Here is a 24458-nt window from a genome sequence, read left to right as displayed (position 1 = left end):
GCGTAAGTCATGTGACTTGCATTATTTAAGGTAACAGTGGCTACTGTAACAAGGAAACCCCCAAATCTGAGTAACATGCGTTTTATTTCTAGCTCACCTAATAGTCCCATATAAGAGCTCCTTGTCAGTGCCAGGCGGGGACAGGGCAAAGCACAATTATCTTCAATACATGAAGTTAACATCCATCTAGCTGGTAGAAGGGGGAAGAGAGAATGAAGCAGGTACATCTACTCCTTTGATATTTTTGCCCAAGAGTGATGCATAAATTGCTCCTGCTCCCATTCCAATGACAAGAATTCATCCATGGCCTCTCTCTCTCTTTTTTTTTTTTTTTTTCGGTACGTGGGCCTCTCACTGTTGTGGCCTCTCCCGTTGCGGAGCACAGGCTCCGGATGCGCAGGCTCAGCGGCCATGGCTCACGGGCCCAGCCGCTCCGCGGCATGTGGGATCTTCCCGGACCGGGGCACGAACCCGCGACCCCTGCATCGGCAGGCGGACTCTTAACCACTGCGCCACGAGGGAAGCCCCATGGCCTCTCTTGATGCAGAGAGATGCTCTGTCTGGGCAGCTGCTTCCCTGCAGCAACTCCACAACTCTACAGCTCTTTAGTGGGCAGCTGCCATCTGTTAAAATGTAAGGCAGGGATTATTACTCATCTCTTCTTACAACTGACCTGGAGCTTCCTGTTTAACTAAGTGAAATATCCAAAGCCTCTGGATCCCCATGATCTGGCCCTCTCCGTCTCTCTGGTCTCCTTGTGCTCCAGCCTCACTGGCCTTCATTCTGGTCCTTGCTTATTCCCATCTCAGCAGTTGCTGTTCTCTCTGCTTAGAATATTCCTTCACTAGATCTTCATAAAACAGGCTGCTTTTCATCATTTAAGCAGATATGAAGTGGGACCCAGGAATCTGCACTTTAACAGGCACCCCCAGGTGACCCTGATGCAGCTGGTCAATGGCCCATGTTTTGAGAAGCACTCGCACAGTGGTTAAGAATACAGATTCCAAGATAGAGACACCTGAATTCAAACACTGCTGAGACCCTTACCAATCTATAACCTTGGGCAATTTACTTGCCCTCTCTAGTTGAGAATGGCAGCTTCTAGGGATGGAAGCGGTGCAAGGGGAAGGGGAACAAAGTTGTAAAGAGACTCAAAGCCCTAGATGTGGTTAAGAGATGGATGTCTCAGGTAAAATGTGTGTTCAAGGAACACTAACATGAAAGGGAGAGATGGAGAAGCAGTGAAAAGGTGTCAAAGGGTAAACTTTGATTCCTCGATGCTCATTTGCTAGTAGCTGGGAGCCATTCTTTTATCCACAGGTACCACCTGCACATATGCTCATTCTCTCTTGTGCATATACTTTCCACGTGCTTCCATACAAATTCCCTTTGACTCTCCATACCAAAGCCACCCACATCCCTACATTATAAACTGACATCTGACCTAGTTTGAGTATAATTAAAATTCCACGCAGGTAAAGTGGATCCCGGTCTTGTGGGGGCTAAAGCTGATATTATTTGGTTGATCCTTTTTAAGAAAAAGAATATAAAATTACAAATAGAAAGTTAGGTACAAAATTGAATATTTATAGGATAAGAAAAGGATTCCTGACAAATTACAGGAGGCTTGGAAGTCCAGATCCCTTTTTTCTGACTTCTCTTTCCACTTAGAACATTCTCAACCCCCAGTGCTCACAGAGATGCAGGCAGGAAAGAGGTCTCAAGCTTTGGCTTCAATTACTTCATAGAAAGACTGCCTTTCTGTCTAGGCATTTCTCTTCTCCAAGATGGGGAAACTAATACTTAACTAAAATGAAGGACTTCTACATGCATGTCCTCCTTTCTATAAAATTACTATGTGCCCTTTCCTTGAAGGTGGAGGGCACTAAACACTGACCGTCAGGAAAATCCCTGCAGAGAGCTGTAACCTTGGCAGGCATGCACTCATGGTGGTTAGCAGAGGGGTGAGGCCCTGAGCTCTTCCAAGACACATTGCTGCATTCCTAACAGTACAAATACTGCTCAAGCACCAGCCATACCTTAGAAAAGAATTTACTTTCTGTGGTTTCTTCCATTAGCCCCTCCAGACTCAGTCTCTCCTCAGCTCCACCCTGCTCTGTGCCCCAGGAGGCTAACCCATACAGATGTCAGCCTACTCCCTTCCTGCCCAGCTCATTGTCAGGTTTGGCAGTGGGAGGCAGCAGCAGAAGAGTGAGGCTGGGCTATTTCTTCCCCTGGCTCTCCTGCTGTGCATTGGCTGCAAACTTTCCTTTCAGGCAGTCCTCTCCATATAACCACCCTCTCCAGGGTCTGAAACAGCTCCATCCCTTGATCTTCAGGCCTGGGGTGGTAAAGGCTCCCATTACACAAGTCCTGGGGGACTGCACCATACCTTGCTAGTTTCTGTAAACCCTGCCCACACTTTTGTAAGCAGCTCCTTTATTAAACTCTCCTCAAATTACCCAGTTTGAGTGCTTGTCTGTTTCTGCTTGGACCCTGACTGATATCATGTTATAATTAATAAGGAGGAGAAAAGGCCTTCAGAAACTTTTGCTGGAGGCCCAGAATTAATAATAGGTAAGGAGAAGTAAAAAGCAGTAGCTGACACTGAACACAACAGCCAATGGAATGTGACAAAGTGACAGTCATCACAAGCATGTCTGTCTTCCTTTCCTCCTGGCGGGGGGTGGGGGTGGGGTGCTGGGAAAGTAGTCCCCGGGGAAGAAGATCAGAGCGCAGCATCACGGCTGTTAGGACCTGAATTCACTGTCCACAAACCACATGTTCCTCCAGTCAGAAAGGACATTTTAAGATAAAAGAAACCATTCTATTATTAGTTAGTCAGGTTATTGAATATCCTCTGCTTGAATACTTGCAAAGATGGGAAACATTACTTTATAATAGCCTATTCTGTTACAGGGGCACATCTAATTGGCAGAACATTACCTTCAGCAAGATCTGCTTCCCTCTAACTTTCCATGGGTCTATTTCTTTCTTTTGAACAATTTAGAGCCAAGTGTGATCTTCCTTCCATTGGCAGATGTTCGAGGAGAGCTGCCATGTCACCTTAACTCCCTAGGTGGAGGCACCATTGACACATTTTTCACCACACTGGTGTCTTGAATGACCTCCAGTTCATCAATGCTCCTATGAGGGCCCAGTGTCCAAAAATGGCCATAACACTCTAGGAAGACTTTTGCTTGAAATAACCATACAACACTCAACCAGGTTTTTCTCATCAATCCTCCCCCACCCCTCAAAACATTTTTTCTCTTACTTCTGAAACACATTTAAAATTAATCCTCTCTCTTCACACCCATAGCTGCTACCTCATTTAACTATACTAAAATTATCTTCATCTCTCACATCATTTCCTATTTCAAATGCCCCTTTTATAGCTACCCATGGTTTTTTCCGTCAGATTCAAGTTTTTTGATTTTATTGTTACCGCCTGACCCCAATCATTATTTTTACTGCTTCCTGATTTTCTTGTTCTCCTTTCTCCTCCACAACTTTGTTCCCTGTCAGCCCCACTGAATATACTACTGGTTTTACACTGAACTTTGTTTGAAATGTTCAGCCCATTTTCATCCTTTCCTCTTTTAGAAATCCCCTTTATATAACCACCTCATGTTTAAAATTTAAAGGAAACACACACACACACATACACTTGAAATCCCAATGATCTTTTCTCCTTCAAAGTTCATTAACATCCCGTTTTAGCACTTTGATCTCATTCTCTGAGTTAAATACTAATGTCAAGGATAAACTGTTAGAACCAAAATCATGTCTTAGAATGTTTCATGAAAATTCCAAGCCCTTTATATTGATAATTATGTAAAACCTATAGAACTTGAAGTAACATTGAAATAACACTTGAAATAATATTGGTTGACAATCATTTCACTGAAAGATGTAATATAATAATTCAAACTACATATAAAGTTCTCATTAGAATATTTGTCACACAGGAATCACTTAGCTTTACTTCTCACTGTGAGGGAAGCCTACAGTTCAGGTCCCTGAGCTTTGATGAAAATCTGCTCCATGCCCTTGTTTTAAAGGATGGGATTGAGTTAAATACACACTTGCTGCTATCTATACCTGTGCAGATCTCTGGACACAAACCAAGTTTTAAAAAAATCTGAATATAGATACAAAGCTGATCTACAATATCGCAATGTTTGTCTACCACAATTCCTTCAGTTATATTTATACAAAATTTTTATTGAAACAGCTCAAAGTCCTCCACAGATATTATCTTTAGAATCCTCATAATATTCTCTTTAAACAAGTAGAAACCAGAAGGGATTATATTGCCTCTTTCTTGAAGAATAGTCTTTTAAGTGGAGGCAGCAAGGCCTTACCCCTGGGGTCATTCCTCTTGACAGGTGGATGGCTTGCCTTAGGTCAAGGTCACACATTAAGGTACTAGTGTGCCAAGAAAATAATTCTAGTTTCATGACCCACCCATGAGATCTGGCTGACTTCCATGTGTACAAAGTCAGCCCTAAGACGCTGCAGAGTAGGATGTTTGCTAAGGCTCTGTCTACAAAACTCACTAAGTTTTCTATTAAAACATTTCTGGAAGGTGAATCAAAACATACAAGTAGTATGCGAATGCTAGTCACAGAGCTATGACCCCTCAGGTTCCATCCTTCCTTGACATCATAATAAAAGACCAGGTTGGCCAGCACATTGTCATGGATTTGCTCCCCTTGTCCCAACCTGCCATTCAGTTTCTGCCCCAGACCCTGGCCTCATTCTTGATGTTTCTAACAGGCAAATAGCCTGCTGCTGCCCCTCTCCTGGAATTAAAAAGTCAGTAAATTTGCACACTGATAGTTCTCTTTAATCTCACAAAGTAGTGGGGTTTGGAAACAGTCATAATAGGCAGTGACTTAACTGAGAAGCAGGCTTCCGCACCTACCCTAATACCACTGTGGGAAGGTAAAGCTACCTCTCTAGGATCTTCTGCCAGGGGTTTCTCTGTATTTGTCAAGATCACAGGTACCCGAGGAGGGGCCCTTTCTTTTCTGAGTCACCTGACACACTTCTTCCTTCTACCAGTGTTTTAGTGCCTTGAAGCTAAGTTTTCCTCTTCTTCCTTCCTGCTCTGTTTCCCCCCAGATTTCCAGGAAGTATCCTGTCTTCCTTGATCCTTCTACCCTCTCTGTTCTAGATTTCTGAATATGTTCCCTCATCTTACCATTCCATTAACCTTGGACTTAGCCTTTCCTTGGACTACCAATGTTTGCCCAGAATGGGTCTGAATTTGCTTTTCTCTTATTAGGACTTGCTCTCTGAAAGCTAACCTTCTCCATGGATACTGTGGCCAGCATTCTCATTTCCCCCAAGTTCCTGTTAGTTTCTTACCAATCCCCTCTTTTTCCTGACTTCTTCTTTCTCCTTGCTCCCCAAATGCCCTGCAGCAAATGCCATAAAAGGGTATTCTACTCCTTGCTGGTGGCCAGAAATGACATTGCTTTCCTTATTTATTTATTTATTTATTATTGAAGTATAGCTGATTTACAATGTTGTGTTCACTTCTACCGCACAGCAGGGTGATTCAGCCATATGTATATATACATTCTTTTTTATATTCTTTTCCATTATGGTTCATCACAGGACACTGAATATAGTTCCCTGTGCTATACTGTAGGACCTTGTTGCCCATTCATTCCATACATAATAGTTTGCATCTACCCAAAACTCCCAATCCATACCTCCTCCACCTCTCCTCCCCCTTGGCAACCACACGTCTGTTCTCTATGTCTGTGAGTCTGTTTCTGTTTCGTAGATAGGTTCATTTGTGTCATAGTTTAGATTCCATATATAAGTGATATCATACGGTATTTGTCTTTCTCTTTCTGACTTACTTCACTTAGTATGATAATCTCTAAGTCCATTCATGTTGCTGCAAATGGACATTACCTTCCTTTCCATAGAATTTCTTTCCTTCCAGACAGAGTCACTCCAAACTATGTACAGTGGGCTGTTCATACACTGCAAGTGGTTCTTCCTAACCAGAAGTATGTTAAAGAACCATGGCAGGGCCAGACCTTCTGCCTCTGAATGAGATTCATAATTCAGCACTCTCATTACTGACTTGTTGACCTCTGTCACCCAACTGACTGGACTTGGGACTCTTTGTCGCCTCTGAACTCAGATATTTCCTACTTAAGAATTGCTTCTTTACTAGGAAAAAATTTTTGGAAAACATATATCTGATAAAGGATTTTTACCCAGGATATACGAAGAACTCTTACAGCTTAATAAGGCAAAGAGCCAAATTTAAAAATGGAAAAAGAAATGGACATATTTCACACAAAAAAGTATTCTAATGGAAAATAAGTACATCTAAAAGATGCTCAACATCATTAGTCATTAGGGAAATGCAATAAAACCACAACAGGACAGCACTACACATGCATCAGAATGCCCAAGTTACAAAGACAAATAATACCAAATCTTGTCAATAATGCAGAGTCTTTGGAACTCATATATTGCTGTGGAAACGCAAAATGGTACAGCTACTCTGGACAGTTTCAGGTAACATTAAACATGCATTTACTATATAAGCCAGCAATCTTACTCTTATATACTCACGAGAAAAGAAAAAAAATATGTCCATACAAAGATTTGTACTTAATGTTTATAACTTTATTCATAGTAACCCAAAATTGGAAACAATCAAAATGTCCATCAACTGGTGAATGGATAAATTATGGTATATCCATACAAAGGAATAATACACAGAAATAAAAAGGAATGAATTGTTGATACAAGCAACAAAATGGATGAATCTCGAAAGTGTTATTGTGCTCATTTAAAGAAGCTGGACAGAAAAGAGCACACACCATTGATATAAAATTCTAGAAAATGCAAAACTATAAATGACAGAAAGTTGATGAGTGGTTTTCAGGGGCTGATGGGGAAGATGAGATTGGCTCTAAAGGAATATGAGGACATTTTTTTAGGTAACATAAATGTTCTATATTGTGATTGCTGTGGTAGTTTTGGACAGTTTTTTTGGTTTTGTTTTTAACAAAACTCAATCATATGCTTTAAATAGGTGAATTTTATTGAAGGTAAATTATACTTCAATAAAGATGACTTAAAAAACAAGCAAATGTATCAAATGAGTAAGATTAATGAATAGTGTTTTAAAATGTAAGTTTTATTATTATTCAGGTATGGTGAGGCCAATAGACCAAGAGACAACTGCCACTGAAAAAATAGTTTGCTCCTTACAGTTCCTAAGAGGAGGGGACATGACATGCCACACAGGCCACAAGGAGAAGTACCAGGGCTGGTTAGGTGGCAGACAGAGCCAGGGAAAACGTGGGCAAGAGCCTTGATTGTGGCTTCCATGGAAAAGAATTGCGAGGAAGGGTAAGCAGGTTTAGGATTGGCTGGTTTGATTAATTTCAGCATGCTCTGAGATGTAGGGGCTCTAATTGCCTGGTACCTGGCCCTGGGGTGATTATGACAGGGAAATAGCAGCCCTGAGGGTGAAAGTCCCACAGAGGAGGTGGTGGGGATGTGGACTCTGGATTGGTTAGTTAGTAAACGAAAGGCAAGTTTGCAGACTAGTCACTTACTATCTCTAGGAATTTGTTAGTCAAAGCATCAGAAATACAAAAAATAAAAAGGCACGATTAGTATAGATACAGGGATGCATAGAGAAGTGATAAAACAAATATAGAAACATATTAATTGTAGAATCTAGGTGTTGGGTGTATGGGTGTTTCCTGTGCAATTCTTTTAAGTTTTTTTATATGTCTGAACATTTTTATAATAAAAGCTGAGAAAAAATGCTTCTTTAGATATCTTATCTCTTGCCTTCTCATGGCTTCTAAAAGCTCTGTTTGTCTACCCTTGTCTTATCTGCTTGGATTCCTGACCTCCTGACTGCTCTGAACATGACTGCTGCCTGACTCTCTTAGTTCTGACATTCACCTGATCCTCCTGATCAGCTAACTTCCTTGATTTCACGGGTCACACCTAAACTAGCTAAGCTTCTTCATGCACAAGGTCACTGAACAGGCAGGGCCAACCAAAGGCATAATGTGAATTAGTTAAGTTCTGTATTCAAGTATCTTCACATACTTTCTCCCTCAGACCCTGCCCAACACATACACATACTTTTATTACAGATTGAATTGTGTCCTCTCCCAAATTCACATAATGTAGTCTTAATGTTCAGTACCTGTGACGTTATTTGGATAGGGGTTTATAGAAGTAATCAAGCTTAAGTGAGGCCCTAATTCAATACGACTGGTGTCCTTATAAAAATCTGAAATTTGGACACAGAGATACACACAGAAGGAAGACAATGTGAAGGGACATAGGGAGAAGATAGCCATCCATGTCAAGGAACACCTGAGGCTACCGGAAGCTAGAAGAGAGGCTTGGAACTGATGCTTTCCTAGCGCACCTTTGAGGATGTGCTGCTGACACCTTGATTTTGGACTCTGGCCTCCAGACCTGTGAGACAAATTTCTGTTGTCCTATGTCACCCAGTTTGCAGATAATTTTGTTATGGCAGCATTAGAAAACTAATACAAACTGTAGGCTCTCTTCCCTTTTTCCTAGTCACTGAGTGCCCTTGTATGGTGCCCCACCTAGACTTGCAGTCGTGGGCAGTGCCTCAAGTACCCACCCAACAAAACTCTAATTTCCAAAGTGCCTGCACCTCAGTGAGTTAGCAGGGAAGAACTAAGATCTAATCAGCTAAAGTCAAGCCAAAGAGTACTGACTGACACCATCACAATGTGTCTTATGGGATTTGGCCCAGATGCTTGTTAATTCATAGGAACAAGTCTATAAGGATGCAATCTCAGGCAGTATAAGGGGTGGGGGGAAGGCGGGGAAAATAATCTTAAGTGGAGGAAACATCTCATAGTTTCTTAAATCACACCAATTGAATGGCCATTCATTTTACTTGAAGCATCCATGCTGGCCAACAAACAACTTCTCTCCCAGAAGAAGGTGCAAGTCAATGTACATGTCAACAGACAAATGCCTGATTGCGTCCATGGTGGCGCTCAGTGTGTAAAGGTATTCTAACCTGTGGTAAACCATCCAAAAAGTTCATATTGTCATTAGACTACTTCTGACCTCCTTTCCTTCCATGCTAACATTAGAAATGCTGAGACCAGAATGGCATGTGTAAAGATGCTTTTCTGGTTCTATTTACCAAGGGAGGGGTTAAGTCAAAGGACTGATCTTGTCTCAGCTTGCAGAGAGATGAAAAATGTCTGCACAGAGGATTGGGGACACATTTGTCACACTGGCCAGGGGAAAGCATTTGATAGAAACAAGCAACAAAAGTAAAAATATATACATAGCAGTGACTGATTTCTGTAGCTTAAAAAAATCATTAGTGAGAACTGACATCCAATTTCATAGTGTTCATCATTTGCAATAAAAATTTTTTTAAAGGCAATGTTCCTAGTTAAAGAGGAAAACTGAGTTTCTAGTTCATTTCAGTGCTTTCAATGAAGGGTGAAGAATAAGAGGTGGCTCTTGTTCTTTTGGGTGGCCATATTGGATTCAGATATTGGATTTTATGGCTTCCTAGGACAAATCTGTAAACACAACATGCTACAGTCTTCTAAGAAGGGCACAGAGAGACAAATTTTGAGATACTATGGCAATATTTACTAGAAAAACGAAATATACTTGTTTCCATCATTGATACCATTACTTTTTCAACACCTCGTCATTTGAACATTATTTAACAATTTGATGTTTTCAGATACTACCTTTGTCATTTCAACAATCTTATGGTTTAATTTTACACCTCTACATATTTGACACTTCGCTCTTAGTTGAGAATGGTAGTGTCAATTCACAAGGGAAAGGGGATTGTTCATCACTTGCATGCATTCTTTTGGCATTCATTAGATGTGACCATATTTCATCCTGAATGAAGTACAAAGCTTGAGAGCTTGATGGGCCAGAGTGGTCCATCAGGTCAAGTGGTACATGTGTTCTCTTTCCCTACAGATCAGACTGACTGGCTTCTTACTTCTTTACATCCTTCCTTTCTTTCTCATTTTAGTCCGTGCCTGGCATAGGGATCCATGATCACATAAGAGACAAAGTCCCTCCTTTATATCACTTATTGCTAGAGCTTCCAACCCACTCTGAGGATTCAGTTAAAAAAGTTCAGTCTTTCTCTCCAATTCCGTGTATCTAAATCCTACCCTGCATTCAGTGTCCTCTCAAATGGAACTATCAGCCAGAAGCTTCCCTTTATCACCTAAATCCTCTTCCTCTGAACAACCAGAGTCACTAGTTACATTACTCGTGTACCATCATCTACTCTGTGTCTTGTTTTACAATTTTTAATCTCATCTCCCATACTAGACACTTTGGAGACAAGATTCATCTTCATATCCTCATAATACCTACCATATTGCTTTCTGTATAGTACGTGCTTAAAACACACTGCTAAATGGTTGCGTATATTCAAAAACTAAATATAGGAAAGCAACATAAAATTTTTTTGATAGACTACATCTTTAGTCCAAAAACTTGCTCATTCCTAAGAGTTCTTGAATGAAAAGCACCAGGTGAAAAAGGTGTCTAACAATGGATGTGTAGTAATTTCAATGCCAACAAATTTCTAGCACTTTGGATTCACTTTTTGGAATCAGGTCAGTTCTGAATCTCTGAGCCCCTGAACAGGGAGGGAAAAATATATAATTAAAACTGGGAGTGTTCAGGTTAGTGTTAAATGCATTCTGCTAAAAATCCATACTTACTAAGGGTCGTTTCCTGATACATGATGAGTAAATAAAAGAAAGAGGGTTAGTCCAAGAGTTGGAGATAGAGGTAACACATGGCAACTGAGGTGTCTATCTTACCTCATTAAGCACAGGAGATAAAGACGGCCTCTGATCTGTGGAGGCAAATAGTTTCCAAAGACTCCTGCCAGTGTTTCTCAATTGTTTGGCATGCTTCTATAAAATGCCAATTCCTAGAGTTCACCCAAGCAAATAGGATTCTGGGGGTGGTAGAACAGGAGGGAAGGAGGCAGGTACAACCTTTGAAAGAATGACATAGCCCAAGGACATGACATAAACTGATTAGAACCAAATGGGTCCAAGATGGTGGACAAGTAGACTTTCCACTAGACCTTGAGCCTCAGTATATGCTCACTGTGACACATCAGCAAGCTAAATGACACACCCACCACAGGTGCCATGACAGTTCCAAGACCAACTATAAGGATCAAAAAGTGGGTGGTGGCCCAATTCCTGGAAATCCCCACCTCTTCCTAAAATAGCTGGAATATTCCTCCCACTCATTAGCCTATGAAATTACCCACTCCTATAAAAACTGACAACCCCATACCCTGGTGCCTTTCTCACCTTCTGAGATGGCCCACACTCTGTTTGTGGAGTGTGTTTCTCTCTAAATAAATCCACTTCTTACCCATCACTTTATCTCTCACTGAATACTTTCTGCAATGAGACATCAAGAACCTGAGCTTCATTAAGTCCTGAAACCAGGTGTGTGATCTCAGTTGGAAGACTGTGGGTTTTGGCTGGGTTCAAGTTCCAGTGCATGGGTTCAAGTCCCAATCTGGGTTTAGGCTGGGTTCGACTCCCGGCACGTGGCTTCAAGTCCCAATCTGAGGTGCATGGTTTCAGTAGGACCTAGCATCTCCATGTCTAACATGTTCCCCAAAGGTGATTCTAGTGCCCCCAGCTCTCCTTCTGCTGGCTCATTTCTCAGAGTGATGTATAGGACACAAGGTATTGGCTACAAATATTTGGGATGAGAGGCAGTCCTAGATATTATCTAGGGTACCTCCCCTTCATACACAGGACAAGGAGATCCCTAGAAGAAGGAATGGCCCAGGGTCACTCAGATTGGATATGTTACCACTTCTGAGGGGTTCCAAGAGCTAAGGAATTTCTCACCCACAAATGTGCTTAAACTGCAAAGTATTTGTTTTTCTAACATACACAGCATTTCTTTTTTTTTTTCTTACTTAAAAAATTTTTTATTTTATTGACGTACAGTTGTGTTAGTTTCAGGTATACAGCAAGGTGATTCAGTTATACCTATGTATACATTATTTTTTTCATATTATTTTCCATTATGGTGTATCACAAGATACTGAATATAGTTCCCTGTGCTATACAGTAAGACTTTGTTGTTTATCCATTCTTTTTTTTTTTGAATTTTATTTTATTTATTTCTTATACAGCAGGTTCTTATTAGTCATCAATTTTATACACATCAGTGTATACAGGTCAATCCCAACCGTCCAATTCTTCACACCCCCACCCCCACCCCCCATGGCTTTCCCCACTTGGTGTCCATGTTTGTTCTCTACATCTGTGTCTCAGTTTCTACCCAGCAAACCCGTTCATCTGTACCATTTTTCTAGGTTCCACATATATGCATTAATATACAATATTTGTTTTTCTCTTTCTGACTTACTTCACTCTGTATGACGTCTCTAGATCCATCCATGTCTCTACAAATGACCCAATTTCGTTCCTTTTTAGGGCTGAGTAATATTCCATTGTATATATGTACCACTTCTTCTTTATCCATTCATCTGTCGATGGGCATTGAGGTTGCTTCCATGACCTTGCTATTGTAAATAGTGCTGCAATGAACATTGGGGTGCATGTATCTTTTTGAATTATGGTTTCTCTGGGTATATGCCCAGTAGTGGGATTGCTGGATCATATAGTATTTCTATTTTTAGTCTTTTAAGTAACCTCCATACTGTTCTCCATAGTGGCTGTATCAATTTACATTCCCACCAACAGTGCAAGAGGGTTCCCTTTTCTCCACACCCTCTCCAGCATTTATTGTTTATAGATTTTCTGATGATGCCCATTCTAATTGGTGTGAGGTGACACCTCATTGTAGTTTTGATTTGCATTTCTCTAATATGTAGTGATGTTGAGCAGCCTTTCATGTGCTTCTTGGCCATCTGTATGTCTTATTTGGGAAAATGTCTATTTAGGTCTTCAGCCCAATTTTGGATTGGGTTGTTTGTTTTTCTAATATTGAGCTGCATGAGCTGTTTATATATTTTGGAGATTAATGCTTTGTCCGATGATTCGTTTGCAAATATTTTCTCCCATTCTGAGGGGTGTCTTTTCATCTTGTTTATGGTTTCCTTTGCTGTGCAAAAGCTTTGAGGTATCATTAGGTCCCATTTGTTTATTTTTGTTTTTATTTCCATTACTCTAGGAGGTGGATCAAAAAAGATCTTGCTGTGATTTATGTCAAAGAGTATTCTTCCTATGTTTTCTTCTAGGAGTTTTACAGTGTCTGGTCTTACATTTAGGTCTTGAATCCATTTTGAGTTTATTTTTGTGTATGGTGTTAGGGAGTGTTCTAATTTCATTCTTTTACATGTAGCTGTCCAGTTTTCCCAGCACCACATATTGAAGAGACTGCCTTTTCTACATTGTATATCTTTGCTTCCTTTGTCATAGATTAGTTGACCATAGGTGTGTGGGTTTATCTCTGGGCATTCTATCCTGTTCCATTGATCTATATTTCTGGTTTTGTGCCAGTACCATATTGTCTTGATTACTGTAGCTTTGTAGCATAGTCTAAAGTCAGGGAGTCTGATTCCTCCAGCTCCGTTTTTTTCCCTCGAGACTGCTTTGGCTATTCGGGGTCTTTTGTGTCTCCATACAAATTTTAAGATTTTTTGTTCTAGTTCTGTAAAAGCTGCCATTGGTAATATGATAGGGATTGCATTGAATCTGTAGATTGCTTTGGGTACTATAGTCATTTTCACAATATTGATTCTTCCAATCCAAGAACATGGAATATCTCTCCATCTATTGGTATCATCTTTAATTTCTTTCAACAGTGTCTTATAGTTTTCTGCATACAGGTCTTTTGTCTCCCTAGGTAGGTTTATTCCTAGGTATTTTATTCTTTTTGTTGCAATGGTAAATGGGAGTGTTTCCTTAATTTCTCTTTCAGATTTTTCATCATTAGTGTATAAGAATGCAAGAGATTTCTGTGCATTAATTTTGTATCCTGCAACTTTACCAAATTCACTGATTAGCTCTAGTAGTTTTCTGGTGGCATCTTTAGGATTCTTTAAGTATAGTATCATGTCATCTGCAAACAGTGACAGTTTTACTTCTTCTTTTCCAATTTGAATTCCTTTTATTTCTTTTTCTTCTCTGATTGTCATGGCTAGGACTTCCAAAACTATGTTGAATAATAATGGCGAGAGTGGACATCCTTGTCTCCTTCCTGATCTTAGAGGAAATGCTTTCAGTTTATCACCATTGAGAATGATGTTTGCTGTGGGTTTATCATATATGGCCTTTATTATGTTGAGGTAGGTTCCATCTATGCCAACTTTCTGGAGAGTTTTTATCATAAATCGGTGCTGAATTTTGTCAAAAGCTTTTTCTGCATCTATTGAGATGATCATAGGGTTTATATTCTTCAATTTGTTAATATGGTGTATCACATTAATTAACCTGCATATATTGAAGAATCCTTGCATCCTGGGATAAACCCCCTTGATCATGGTGTATGATCCTTTTAATGTGTTGTTGGATTCTGTTTGCTAGTATTTTGTTGAGGATTTTTGCATCTATATTCAACAGTGATATTGGCCTATAATTTTCTTTTTTGGTAGTATCTTTGTCTGGTTTGGTATCAGGGTGATGGTGGCCTCATAGAATGAGTTTGGGAGTTTTCTCTCCTCTGCAATTTTTTCAGAGGTTGAGAAGGATGGGTGTTAGCTCTTGTCTACATGTTTGATAGAATTCACCTGTGAAGCCATCTGGTCCTGGATTTTGTTGGTTGGAAGATTTTTAATCACAGTTTCAATTTCATTACTTGTAATTGGTCTGTTCATATTTTTAATTTCTTCCTGGTTCAGTCTTGGAAGGTTATACCTTTCTAAGAATTTGTCCATTTTAGTGGCATAGAGTTGCTTGTAGTAGTCTCTTAGGATGCTTTGTATTTCTGCAGTGTCTGTTTTAACTTCTCCTTTTTCATTTCTAATTTTATTGAGTCCTCTCCCTCTTTTTCTTGATGAGTCTGGCTAATGGTTTACCAATTTTGTTTATCTTCTCAAAGAACCACCTTTTAGTTTTATTGATCTTTGCTATTGTTTTCTTTTTTTCTATTTCATTTATTTCTGCTCTGATCTTTATGATTTCTTTCCCTCTACTAAATTTGGGTTTTGTTTCTTCTTCTTTCTCTAGTTCCCTTACATGTAAGGTTAGATTGTTTATTTGAGATTTTTCTTGTATCTTGAGGTAGGCTTGTATAGCTATAAAATTCCCTCTTAGAACTGCTTTTGCTGCATCCCATAGGTTTTGGATCATCGTGTTTTCATTGTCATTTGCCTCTAGGTATTTTTTGATTTCCTCTTTGATTTCTTCAGTGATGTCTTGGTTATTTACTAACGTGTTGCTTAGCCTCCATGTATTTGTGTTTTTTACGTTTTTTTCCCCTATAATTGATATTTAATCTCATAGCGTTGTGGTCAGAAAAGATGCTTGATATGATTTCAATTTGCTTAAATTTACCAAGGCTTGATTTGTGACCCAAGATGTGATCTATCCTGGAGAATGTTCTGTGCACACTTGAGAAGAAAGTGTAATCTGCGGTTTTTGGATGGAATGTCGTATAAATTTCAATTAAATATATCTGGTCTATTGTGTTATTTAAAGGTTGTGTTTCCTTATTAATTTTCTGTTTGGATGATCTGTCCATTGGTGTAAGTGAGGTGTTAAAGTCCCCCACTATTATTGTGTTACTGTCAATTTCCTCTTTTATAGCTGTTGGCAGTTGCCTTATGTAGTGAGGTACTCCTATGTTGGGTGCATATATATTTATAATTGTTATATCTTCTTCTTGGATTGATCCCTTGATCATTATGTAGTGTCCTTCCTTGTCTCTTGTAACATTCTTTATTTTAAAGTCTATTTTATCTGATATGAGTATTGCTACTCCAGCTTTCTTGTGATTCCCATTTTCATGGAATATCTTTTTCCATCCCCTCACTTTCAGTCTGTATGTGTCCCTAGGTCTGAAGTGGGTCTCTTGTAGACAGCATATATATGGGTCTTGTTTTTGTATCCATTTAGCAAGCCTGTATCTTTTGGTTGGAGCATTTAACCCATTCACGTTTAAGGTAATTATTTACATGTATGTTCCTATGACCATTTTCTTAATTGTTTTGGGTTTGTTTTTGTAGGTCCTTTTCTTCTCTTGTGTTTCCCATTTAGAGAAGCTCCTTTAGCATTTGTTGTAGAGCTGGTTTGGTGGTGCTGAATTCTCTTAGCTTCTCCTTGTCTGTAAAACTTTTGATTTCTCCATTGAATCTGAATGAGATCCTTTCCGGGTACAGTAATCTTGGTTGTAGGCTCTTCCCTTTCATCCCTTTAACTACAATATGCCACACCCTTCTGGCTTGTAGAGTTTCTGCTGAGAAATCAGCTGTTAACCTTATGGGAGTTCCCTTGTATGTTATTTGTCGTTTTTCCCTTGCTGCTCTGAATAATTTTTCTTTGTCTTTAATTTTTGCCAGTTTGATTACTATGTGTCTCGGCATGTTTCTCCTTGGGTTTATCCTGTATGGGACTCTCTGTGCTTCCTGGACTTGGGTGGTTATTTCCTTTCCCATGTGAGGGAAGTTTTTGACTATAATCTCTTCAAATATTTTCTCGGGTCCTTTCTCTCTCTCTTCTCCTTCTGGGACCCGTATAATGCAAATGTTGTTGCATTTAATATTGTCCCAGAGGTCTCTTAGGCTGCCTTCATTTTTTTTCATTTTTTTTCTTTATTCTGTTCCACAGCAGTGAATTCCACCATTCTGTCTTCCAGGTTACGTATCTGTTCTTCTGCCTCAGTTATTCTGCTATTGATTCCTTCTAGTGTAGTTTTCATTTCAGTTATTGTATTGTTCATCTCTGTTTCTTTGTTCTTTAATTCTTCTAGTTCTTTGTTAAATATTTCTTGCATCTTCTCGATCTTTGCCTCCATTCTTTTTCCGAGGTTTTGGATCATCTTCACTATCATTATTCTGAATTCTTTTCTGTACGGGTACCTATCTGCACTTCATTTTGTTGTTTTTCTGGGGTTTTATCTTATTCCTTCATCTGGTACATAGCCCTCTGCCTTTTCATGTTGTCTATCTTTCTGTGAATGTGGTTGTCATTCCACAGGCTGCAGGATTGTAGTTCTTCCTGCTTTTGCTGTCTGCCCTCTGGTGGATGAGGAGCATTTCTAAAAATATCAAGGCAAGACAATAATGTCCTGTTTTAAAAGACTGCCATTGCCATATATATATCTACTTAATTCAGACATCCTATAACTAGTATATTGTGGAAATTTTCTAATTAGCTTTCTTTTTTAAAATTAACATTATTTTATTCTTTCTCTTGGTTTCTTAGGTCAGGATTCCAGGAAAAGCTCAAGTGGGTAGTTTAGGATCAGGGTTTGCTGTTAAAAAAATATCTTTATTCATACGTCATAAAATTCACTCATTTAAAGTGTACAATTAATAGTTTTTACTGTATCCACAAAGTTGCGTAAGAATCACCACAATCTAAGTTTACAACATTTTTATCATCTCAAAAAGGAACTCTGTATCTGCTGAGTCACACCCCATTCCTCCCAACCTTTCCCATGCCCTCAACCCTACCTACCATGCACTACTGTGTCCTGGGAAGCCACTAATCTACTTCTTGTTTCTATAGGTTTGCCTATTTTGGGCATGTCATATAAATGGAATCATACAACATGTGGCCTTCTGTGACTGGCGTCTTTCATTTAGCATAATGTTTTGAAGGTTAATCCATGTTGTAGCATGTACCAATATTTTATCTCTACTGCTGAATAATATTCCATTATGTGGATATACCACATTTTTTTTATTTGCCCAGCATTTGATGAACATTTGGGTTGTTTCCATCTTTGGGTTATTTTGAATAATGATTCCATAAACATTTAAGTACAAGTATTTATTTAAATACCTGTTTTCAATTCCCTTGGGTATATACCTAAGAGTGTAATTGCCAAGTCATATGGCAACTATATGTTTAACATTTTGAGGAACTGCAGTCTATTTTCTAAAGGACTGCACTTCACATTCCCATCAACAATGTCTGGGTGTTCCAATTGCTCTGCATTCTCACTGACAGTTATTATTGTCCATCTTTTTAATTACACCCATGTGTACTGTTTTGCTAAGGCTGCTATAACAAAGTACCATAAACTGAGTGGTTTAAACAACAGAAACTTCTTGTCACACAGTTCTGGAGGCTAGAAGTCCAAATCAAGTTGTCTGCAGGACCATGTTTCCTTTGAAGATCCTAGGGTGTTATCTGTTCCACACCTTTCTTTTAGCTTCTGATAATTCCTTGGCTTGTGGCAGCATAACTTCAGTCTTCACATGGTGTTCTCCCTTTGTGCAGTCTGTGTCCAAATTTCCCCTTTCTGTAAGGACATCAGCTATATTGGATTAGGAGGCCCACCTTATTCCAATATGACCTCATCTTAACTAATTACATCTACAATGTCTCTGTTTCCAAATAAGGTCACATTCTGGAGTTAAGACTTTAACATATGAATTTTGGGAGATACAATTTTACCTATGACACCATACTCGTGGGTCTAAAAGGTATTTCACTGTGGCTTTGATCTGCATTTCCTACAACTAATAATATTGAGCATGTTTTCATGTACTTATTGATCATTTGTGTATCTTCACTGGAGAAATGTCTATTCAGGTCCTTTGTTCATTTTTAAATTGGATTATTTGTCTTCTTTTTGTTGAGTTTTCAGAGTTTTTTATATATTCTGGATATAATCCTTATCATGTATATGATTTGCAAATATTTTCTCCCATTCTGTGGGTTATCTTTTCACTTACTTGACAGTATCTTTTCATTTACAAAAGATTTTAGTTTTGATAAGATAAAGCTTATCTATTTTATGTTTTGTTGCTTGTGCTTTTAGAGTCATACATAAGAAATCACTGCCAAATTCAAGATCACTAAGATTTATTCCTGTGTTTTTTGTAAGAGTTTTATAGTTTTAGCACTTAATTTAATTTGTTGGTCCATTTTGAGTTAATTTTTGTATATAATTGTGAGGTAAGAGTCCAACTTCTTTCTTTTACTTGTGGATATCCAGTTGTCCTAACACCATTTGTTGAAAAGATTATTCTTTCCCCACTGAATTGTCTTGGCATGCTTGTCAAAAATAAATTGACAATAATTTAATTTCTGGATTCTCGCATCTATTCCAATGATCTATATTTCTAACTTAATGCCACACTGTCTTGATTACTGCAGCTTTGTATTATGTCCTCTAACTTTGTCCCTCCTTCTCAAAACTGCTTTGATTATTCTGGGGTCTCTTAAATTTCCATATGAATTTTAGAGTCAGCCTGTCAATTTCTGCACAAAATCTAGCTGGGATTTTGATAGGGATTGCATTGAATCTGTAGATAATTTGGAAAGTAGTGCAATTTTTTTAAAAAATTTATTTATTTATTTTTGGCTGTGTTGGGTCTTTGTTGCTGCGCACGGGCTTTCTCTAGTTGTGGTGAGCAGGGGCTACTCTTCGTTGTGGTGCGTGGGCTTCTCATTGCGGTGGCTTCTCTTGTTGCGGAGTACAGGCTCTAGGTGCACAGGCTTCAGTAGTTGTGGCACATGGCTCGGTAGTTGTGGCTTGTGGGCTCTGGAACGCAGGCTCAATAGCTGTGGCACATGGGTTTAGTTGCTCTGCGGCATGTGGGATCTTCCCAGACCAGGGCTCGAATGTGTGTCTCCTGCCTTGGCAGACGGATTCTCAACCACTGCGCCACCATGGAAGCCCAGTAATGCAATTTTAACAATAATATGTTTTACAATCCATGAAAATGAGATGTCTACATTTATTAAGATATTCTTTAATTTCTTTCAACAATGTTTTGTAGTTTTCAGTATACAAGTACTTAATTTTGTTAAATTTTTACTATTTTATTGTTATGAATGTTATTGTACATGGAATTCTTTTCTTAATTTCCTTTTCAGATTGCTTATTGCTACCATATAAAATACAATTAACTTTTGAATATTAATCTTGTATCCTTCAACTCCACTAAACTTGTCTAGTAGTCTTTTAGTGGATTCCTTACCTGTAGTATAATTGAAAAAAAACAATAATAATAAGGACTATGTATAGTCCTTTCCCCCAGTTCCTGGCATAGAGCTCAAAAATGCTTGGAATTTCCTGAGTGATAGGAGTGTCTTTTGTTATTCATTACCATACCATAACTGAGTTTTGACAACAAGGTGACTCATGGTGGACCCTCAGATAGTTTCAAGGAAGGAGCTGGCCACGCAGTGATTAGAGGGCTAGAACTTTCAGCCATACCCCCTGACCTCTGGAGAGAGGAGGGGGCTGGAGATTGAGTTCAGTCATGTGGCCAGTGATTTAATCAACCATGCCTACATAATGAAGCCTTGATAAAAACTCTTGAACAATGAGGTTTGGGCAGCTTCTGGATTCATGAACACATTGATGTGCTGGGCATGTTGTGCTCCTGGAGAGAGCATGGAAGCTCTGTATCCCCACTTCCATACTTTGTCCTATGCATCTTTTCCATTTGTCTGTTCCTGAGTTTATTTAAAACTTTATTTTAAAAATGTAATTGTAAGTATAGTGCTTTTCTGAGTTATGTGAGTTGTTCTAGCAAATTACCAAATCTGAGGGGGTCATAGTAACCCCCAAATTTTTAGTCCGCTGGGCAGAAGTGTGGATAGCCAGGGAATCCCACTTGAAGCTGGTGTCTAAAGTGGGGGCAGTCTTGTGGGACGGAGCTGTTAACTTGTGGGGTCTGTACTAACTCTGGGTGGTTAGTGTCAGCATTGAATTTAATTCTTGGACACTCAGTTTATGTCAGGGAATTGGAAGAGTATACCTATTAAACTTATTAATTCTAAGAGTCTCTTAATGGATGCCATAAGATTTTCTACATTTAATATCATGTGATATGAAAATAGAGATAGTTTTACTTCTTCCTGTCCAATGTGGATGTCTTTTATTTCTTTTTCTTGCCTAATTGTTTTGTCTAGAACCTCCAGTACAATGATTAATGTAAGTGGCAGGAGTAGACAACCTTGTCTTGTTCTTAACCTTAGTATGATATTTTTAGATGCCCTTTATCAAGTTGAGGAAGTTCCCTTCTAATACAAGTTTGCTGAAAGTTTTATCATTAAAAGATGTTGATTTTGTCAAATGCTTTTTCTGCATCTATGAGGTGACTGTTTGATTTCTGTCCTTTGCTCTATTGCTATTGTGCATTACACTAATTGATATTCAAATGTTAAACCAACCATTCCTGGAATAAATCTAACTTGGTCACGGAGTGTAATCCTTTTTATATGTCACTGGATTTGGTTTGCTGATATTTCATTGAGGATTTTTGTGTTTATATTCTTAAGGGATATTGATATGTAGTTTTCGTTTTGTGAAATGTCTTCATCTCAGTTTGGAATCAGGCTAATACTGGTCTCATAGAATGATTTGGAACAAGTTCCCTTGTATTCTTTTTTTGGAAGTGTATACGAGGCATTATCATTCATTCTTCTTTAAATATTTGGTAGAATTCACCAGAGAAGCTATCTGGTTCTAGATTTTTCTTTTCTATTCATTTATTTATTTATTTTTGGCTATGTTGGGTCTTCATTGTTGCACACGGGCTTTCTCTAGTTGCAGCGAGTGGGGGCTACCCTTCGTTGTGGTGCATGAGCTTCTCATTGCGGTGGCTTCTCTTGTTACGGAGCATGGGCTCTAGGTGTGCAGACTTCAGTAGTTGCAGTGCATGGGCTCAGTAGTTGTGGTGGGTGGGCTCTAGGTTGCATGAGCTTCAGTAGTTGTGGCTTGTGGGCTCTAGAGCACAGGCTCAGTAGTTGTGGCACACAGGCTTAGTTGCTCCGCAGCATGTGGGATCTTCCCAGACCAGGGCTCGAACCTGTGTCTCCTGCATTGGCAGGTGGATTCTTAACCACTGTGCTACCAGGGAAGCCCCTATACTTTTCTTTGTGAGGATTTTTTTTTGATAACTAATGCAATATCTTGTTATAGATCTATTCAGATATTCAGTTTTTATTTGAGTCAGTTTCAGTAATTTGTATCTTTCTAGGAATTTGTCCATTTCATCTAAGTTATCTATTTTGTCGACATACACTTTTTCATAGTTTTTATTTTTATTCTTCTCAAAGTATTTTCTAGTTACCCTTGTGATTTCTTCTTTGACCCACTAGTTATTTAGAAGTGTGTTGTTTAGTTTCCACATATTTGTGAACTTTCCAAATTTCCTTGTTATGATTTCTAATTTCATTCCATTTGGTTGGAGAACATACTTTGTATGATTTCAATCCTTTTAAATTTATTGAGCCTTGTTTTATGGCCTAGCATATGGTCTATCCTGAAAAATGTTCCATGTGCACTTCAGGAAAAAAACATTCTGTTGTTGTTGGATGGACTCTTCTATAGATTCATTCACATTCACATCTGTATGCTTATATTTTGTTAGATATGTTTAGATTCACATCTGCCATTTTGCTTTTTATTTTCTGTATTTCTCATGTATTTCTGTTCCTCTCTTCGTCCTTACTGTCTTCTTTTGTATTAAGTAGATATTTTATAATGTAATGTTTTAATTCCTTTAATGGTTTTTTAAAGTATATTTTTTAGTTAGTTTTTAATAGTTATTCTAGAGATTACAATACACTTCTTAACTTAGCAAAAGCTACTTCAGAGTTATACTAACCAAATTCTAGTGAAATATGGAAATAAGTGCTGTCATTACACCTATATAGCCTATGCCCTTCTCCTTTTTTGTGCTATCATGGTTATAGTTATTATGTCTACATAAGTTACAAACCCAACAATACATTATCATAATTATTACTTTGTATAATCTGATGTATTTTAAAGAAGCTGAGAGAAGAAAGGACAGCAAGTATATATTTATAGAAAATTACCATCTGGTGTCATTTCCTTACACCATACCAGCTTTGTTTCCACTTTGTACTGTTTTTGGCAAATATATTACATTTCCATAAGCTATATGCCCAACAATACATTGTATATATACATATTGTACATATATAAGCATATTATATTATATGTTATGCAGCTGCTTTTTAAATCATTTAAATGAAGAAAGGAGAATAAATATACAATTATACTATTATAATTACCTACATAATTATCTTTCTTGCAAGGCACATCGGCTAGCAATGAAATCTCTCAGCTTTTGTTTATCTGGGAATATATTTTGCCTTCATTTTCGAAAGATAGTTTTGCTGAATATAAGATTCTTAATTGACAATTTTTTACTTTAGTACTTTAAACATGCTACTGCCTTCTGGCCCCCATTGTTCCTAATGGGAAATGAGTTGTTACTCTTATTAGGATTTTCTTGTATATGACGAGTTGTTTTCTCTTACTGCTTTCAAGAATTTCTGTTGGCTTCCAACATTTTGACTATGATGGGTGGGGATTGTTTTATATCATCTTAATTGGAGTTTGTTGAGCTTCCTGGATGTGTAGATTGTTTTTCATCAAATTTTGAAGTTTTCAGCCATTATATCTTCCAATATTTTTTTTTCTGCTTCTTTTTCTCTCTCCTCATATTCTAGTACTCCCATTACATGTATGTTGGTACATTTAGTGGTACCCCACATTCTTCAGTGGCTATGCTCATTTTCTTTCTTTTCTCTCTGTTCTTCAGATAGCACAATCTTCAGATAGCACAATCTCAAGTTCAAGTTCCCAAGTTCTTCTTTTTTTTTATATGAATGAAAATGTTTATTACATTATTAATATTCTAAATATTGGAAGGGTTTAATAAGGTATGGCACACTTATCCCATGAAATATACTATAATTAAAATAATAACTATGAAGACTATGGTACATGGAACACTTTTGATGATATAAAAGTGTGGAAAATAGAATATGATATTATATACACATCCATATATACATACATATACGTTATGTGGCAACCATTAAAATATGTGCATACAAACATAACGTTGAACAAAAGAAGTCAGATACAAAAGAGTATGTATGGTATGATTTCATGAATACAAAGTTCAAAACCAAGATAGAATTAATCTATGGTGAAAGAAGTCAGAACAGTGGGTTCCCTTGAGTGGGCAGGGGATAGTGATTGCAAAGGGCACCAGAACTTCTGGGACACTGATAGGTGGCCTGATTCCTCATCTGGGGGGCTGGTTACACAGCTGTGTGCACTTTGTGAAAACTCGTCCAGCTGTGCACTTATCATTTGGGCACTTTTTGGAATGTATGTAATGCTTTTATCAAAAATTTACTTAAAAAAAACAACTGTGCAATTATTCACAGGAAGAAATACAGAGGGAAAAAGGGAGGGGATGGGAAATCCATCATGGAGTTACTTGT

At 38.3% G+C, this 24458-nt stretch overlaps 1 protein-coding gene across 4 annotated transcripts in view; it reads right to left on the bottom strand.

Annotated features, from left to right (window-relative positions):
* Positions 1 to 24458, bottom strand: part of NEMP2 (nuclear envelope integral membrane protein 2) — a 400823-nt gene that overhangs the window by 313505 nt on the left and 62860 nt on the right. The window contains exon 3 of one of the 4 annotated variants that reach the window (XM_073807473.1): positions 12335 to 18471. The exons of the other annotated variants lie outside the window; for them this stretch is intronic. Coding sequence (XP_073663574.1) covers positions 12980 to 14545 — 1566 coding nt within the window. The 5' untranslated portion in view covers positions 14546 to 18471 and the 3' untranslated portion in view covers positions 12335 to 12979. Of the gene's footprint in view, positions 1 to 12334; positions 18472 to 24458 lie in introns of those variants that run through there. 4 annotated transcript variants of the gene reach the window in all.

The sequence above is a fragment of the Tursiops truncatus genome, chromosome 7 (genome assembly GCF_011762595.2).
Source record: "Tursiops truncatus isolate mTurTru1 chromosome 7, mTurTru1.mat.Y, whole genome shotgun sequence".
NCBI classification, from domain to species: Eukaryota; Metazoa; Chordata; class Mammalia; order Artiodactyla; family Delphinidae; genus Tursiops; species Tursiops truncatus.
Note: the sequence above shows the minus strand (reverse complement) of the source record. Positions and strands in the feature narration are given on the sequence as shown.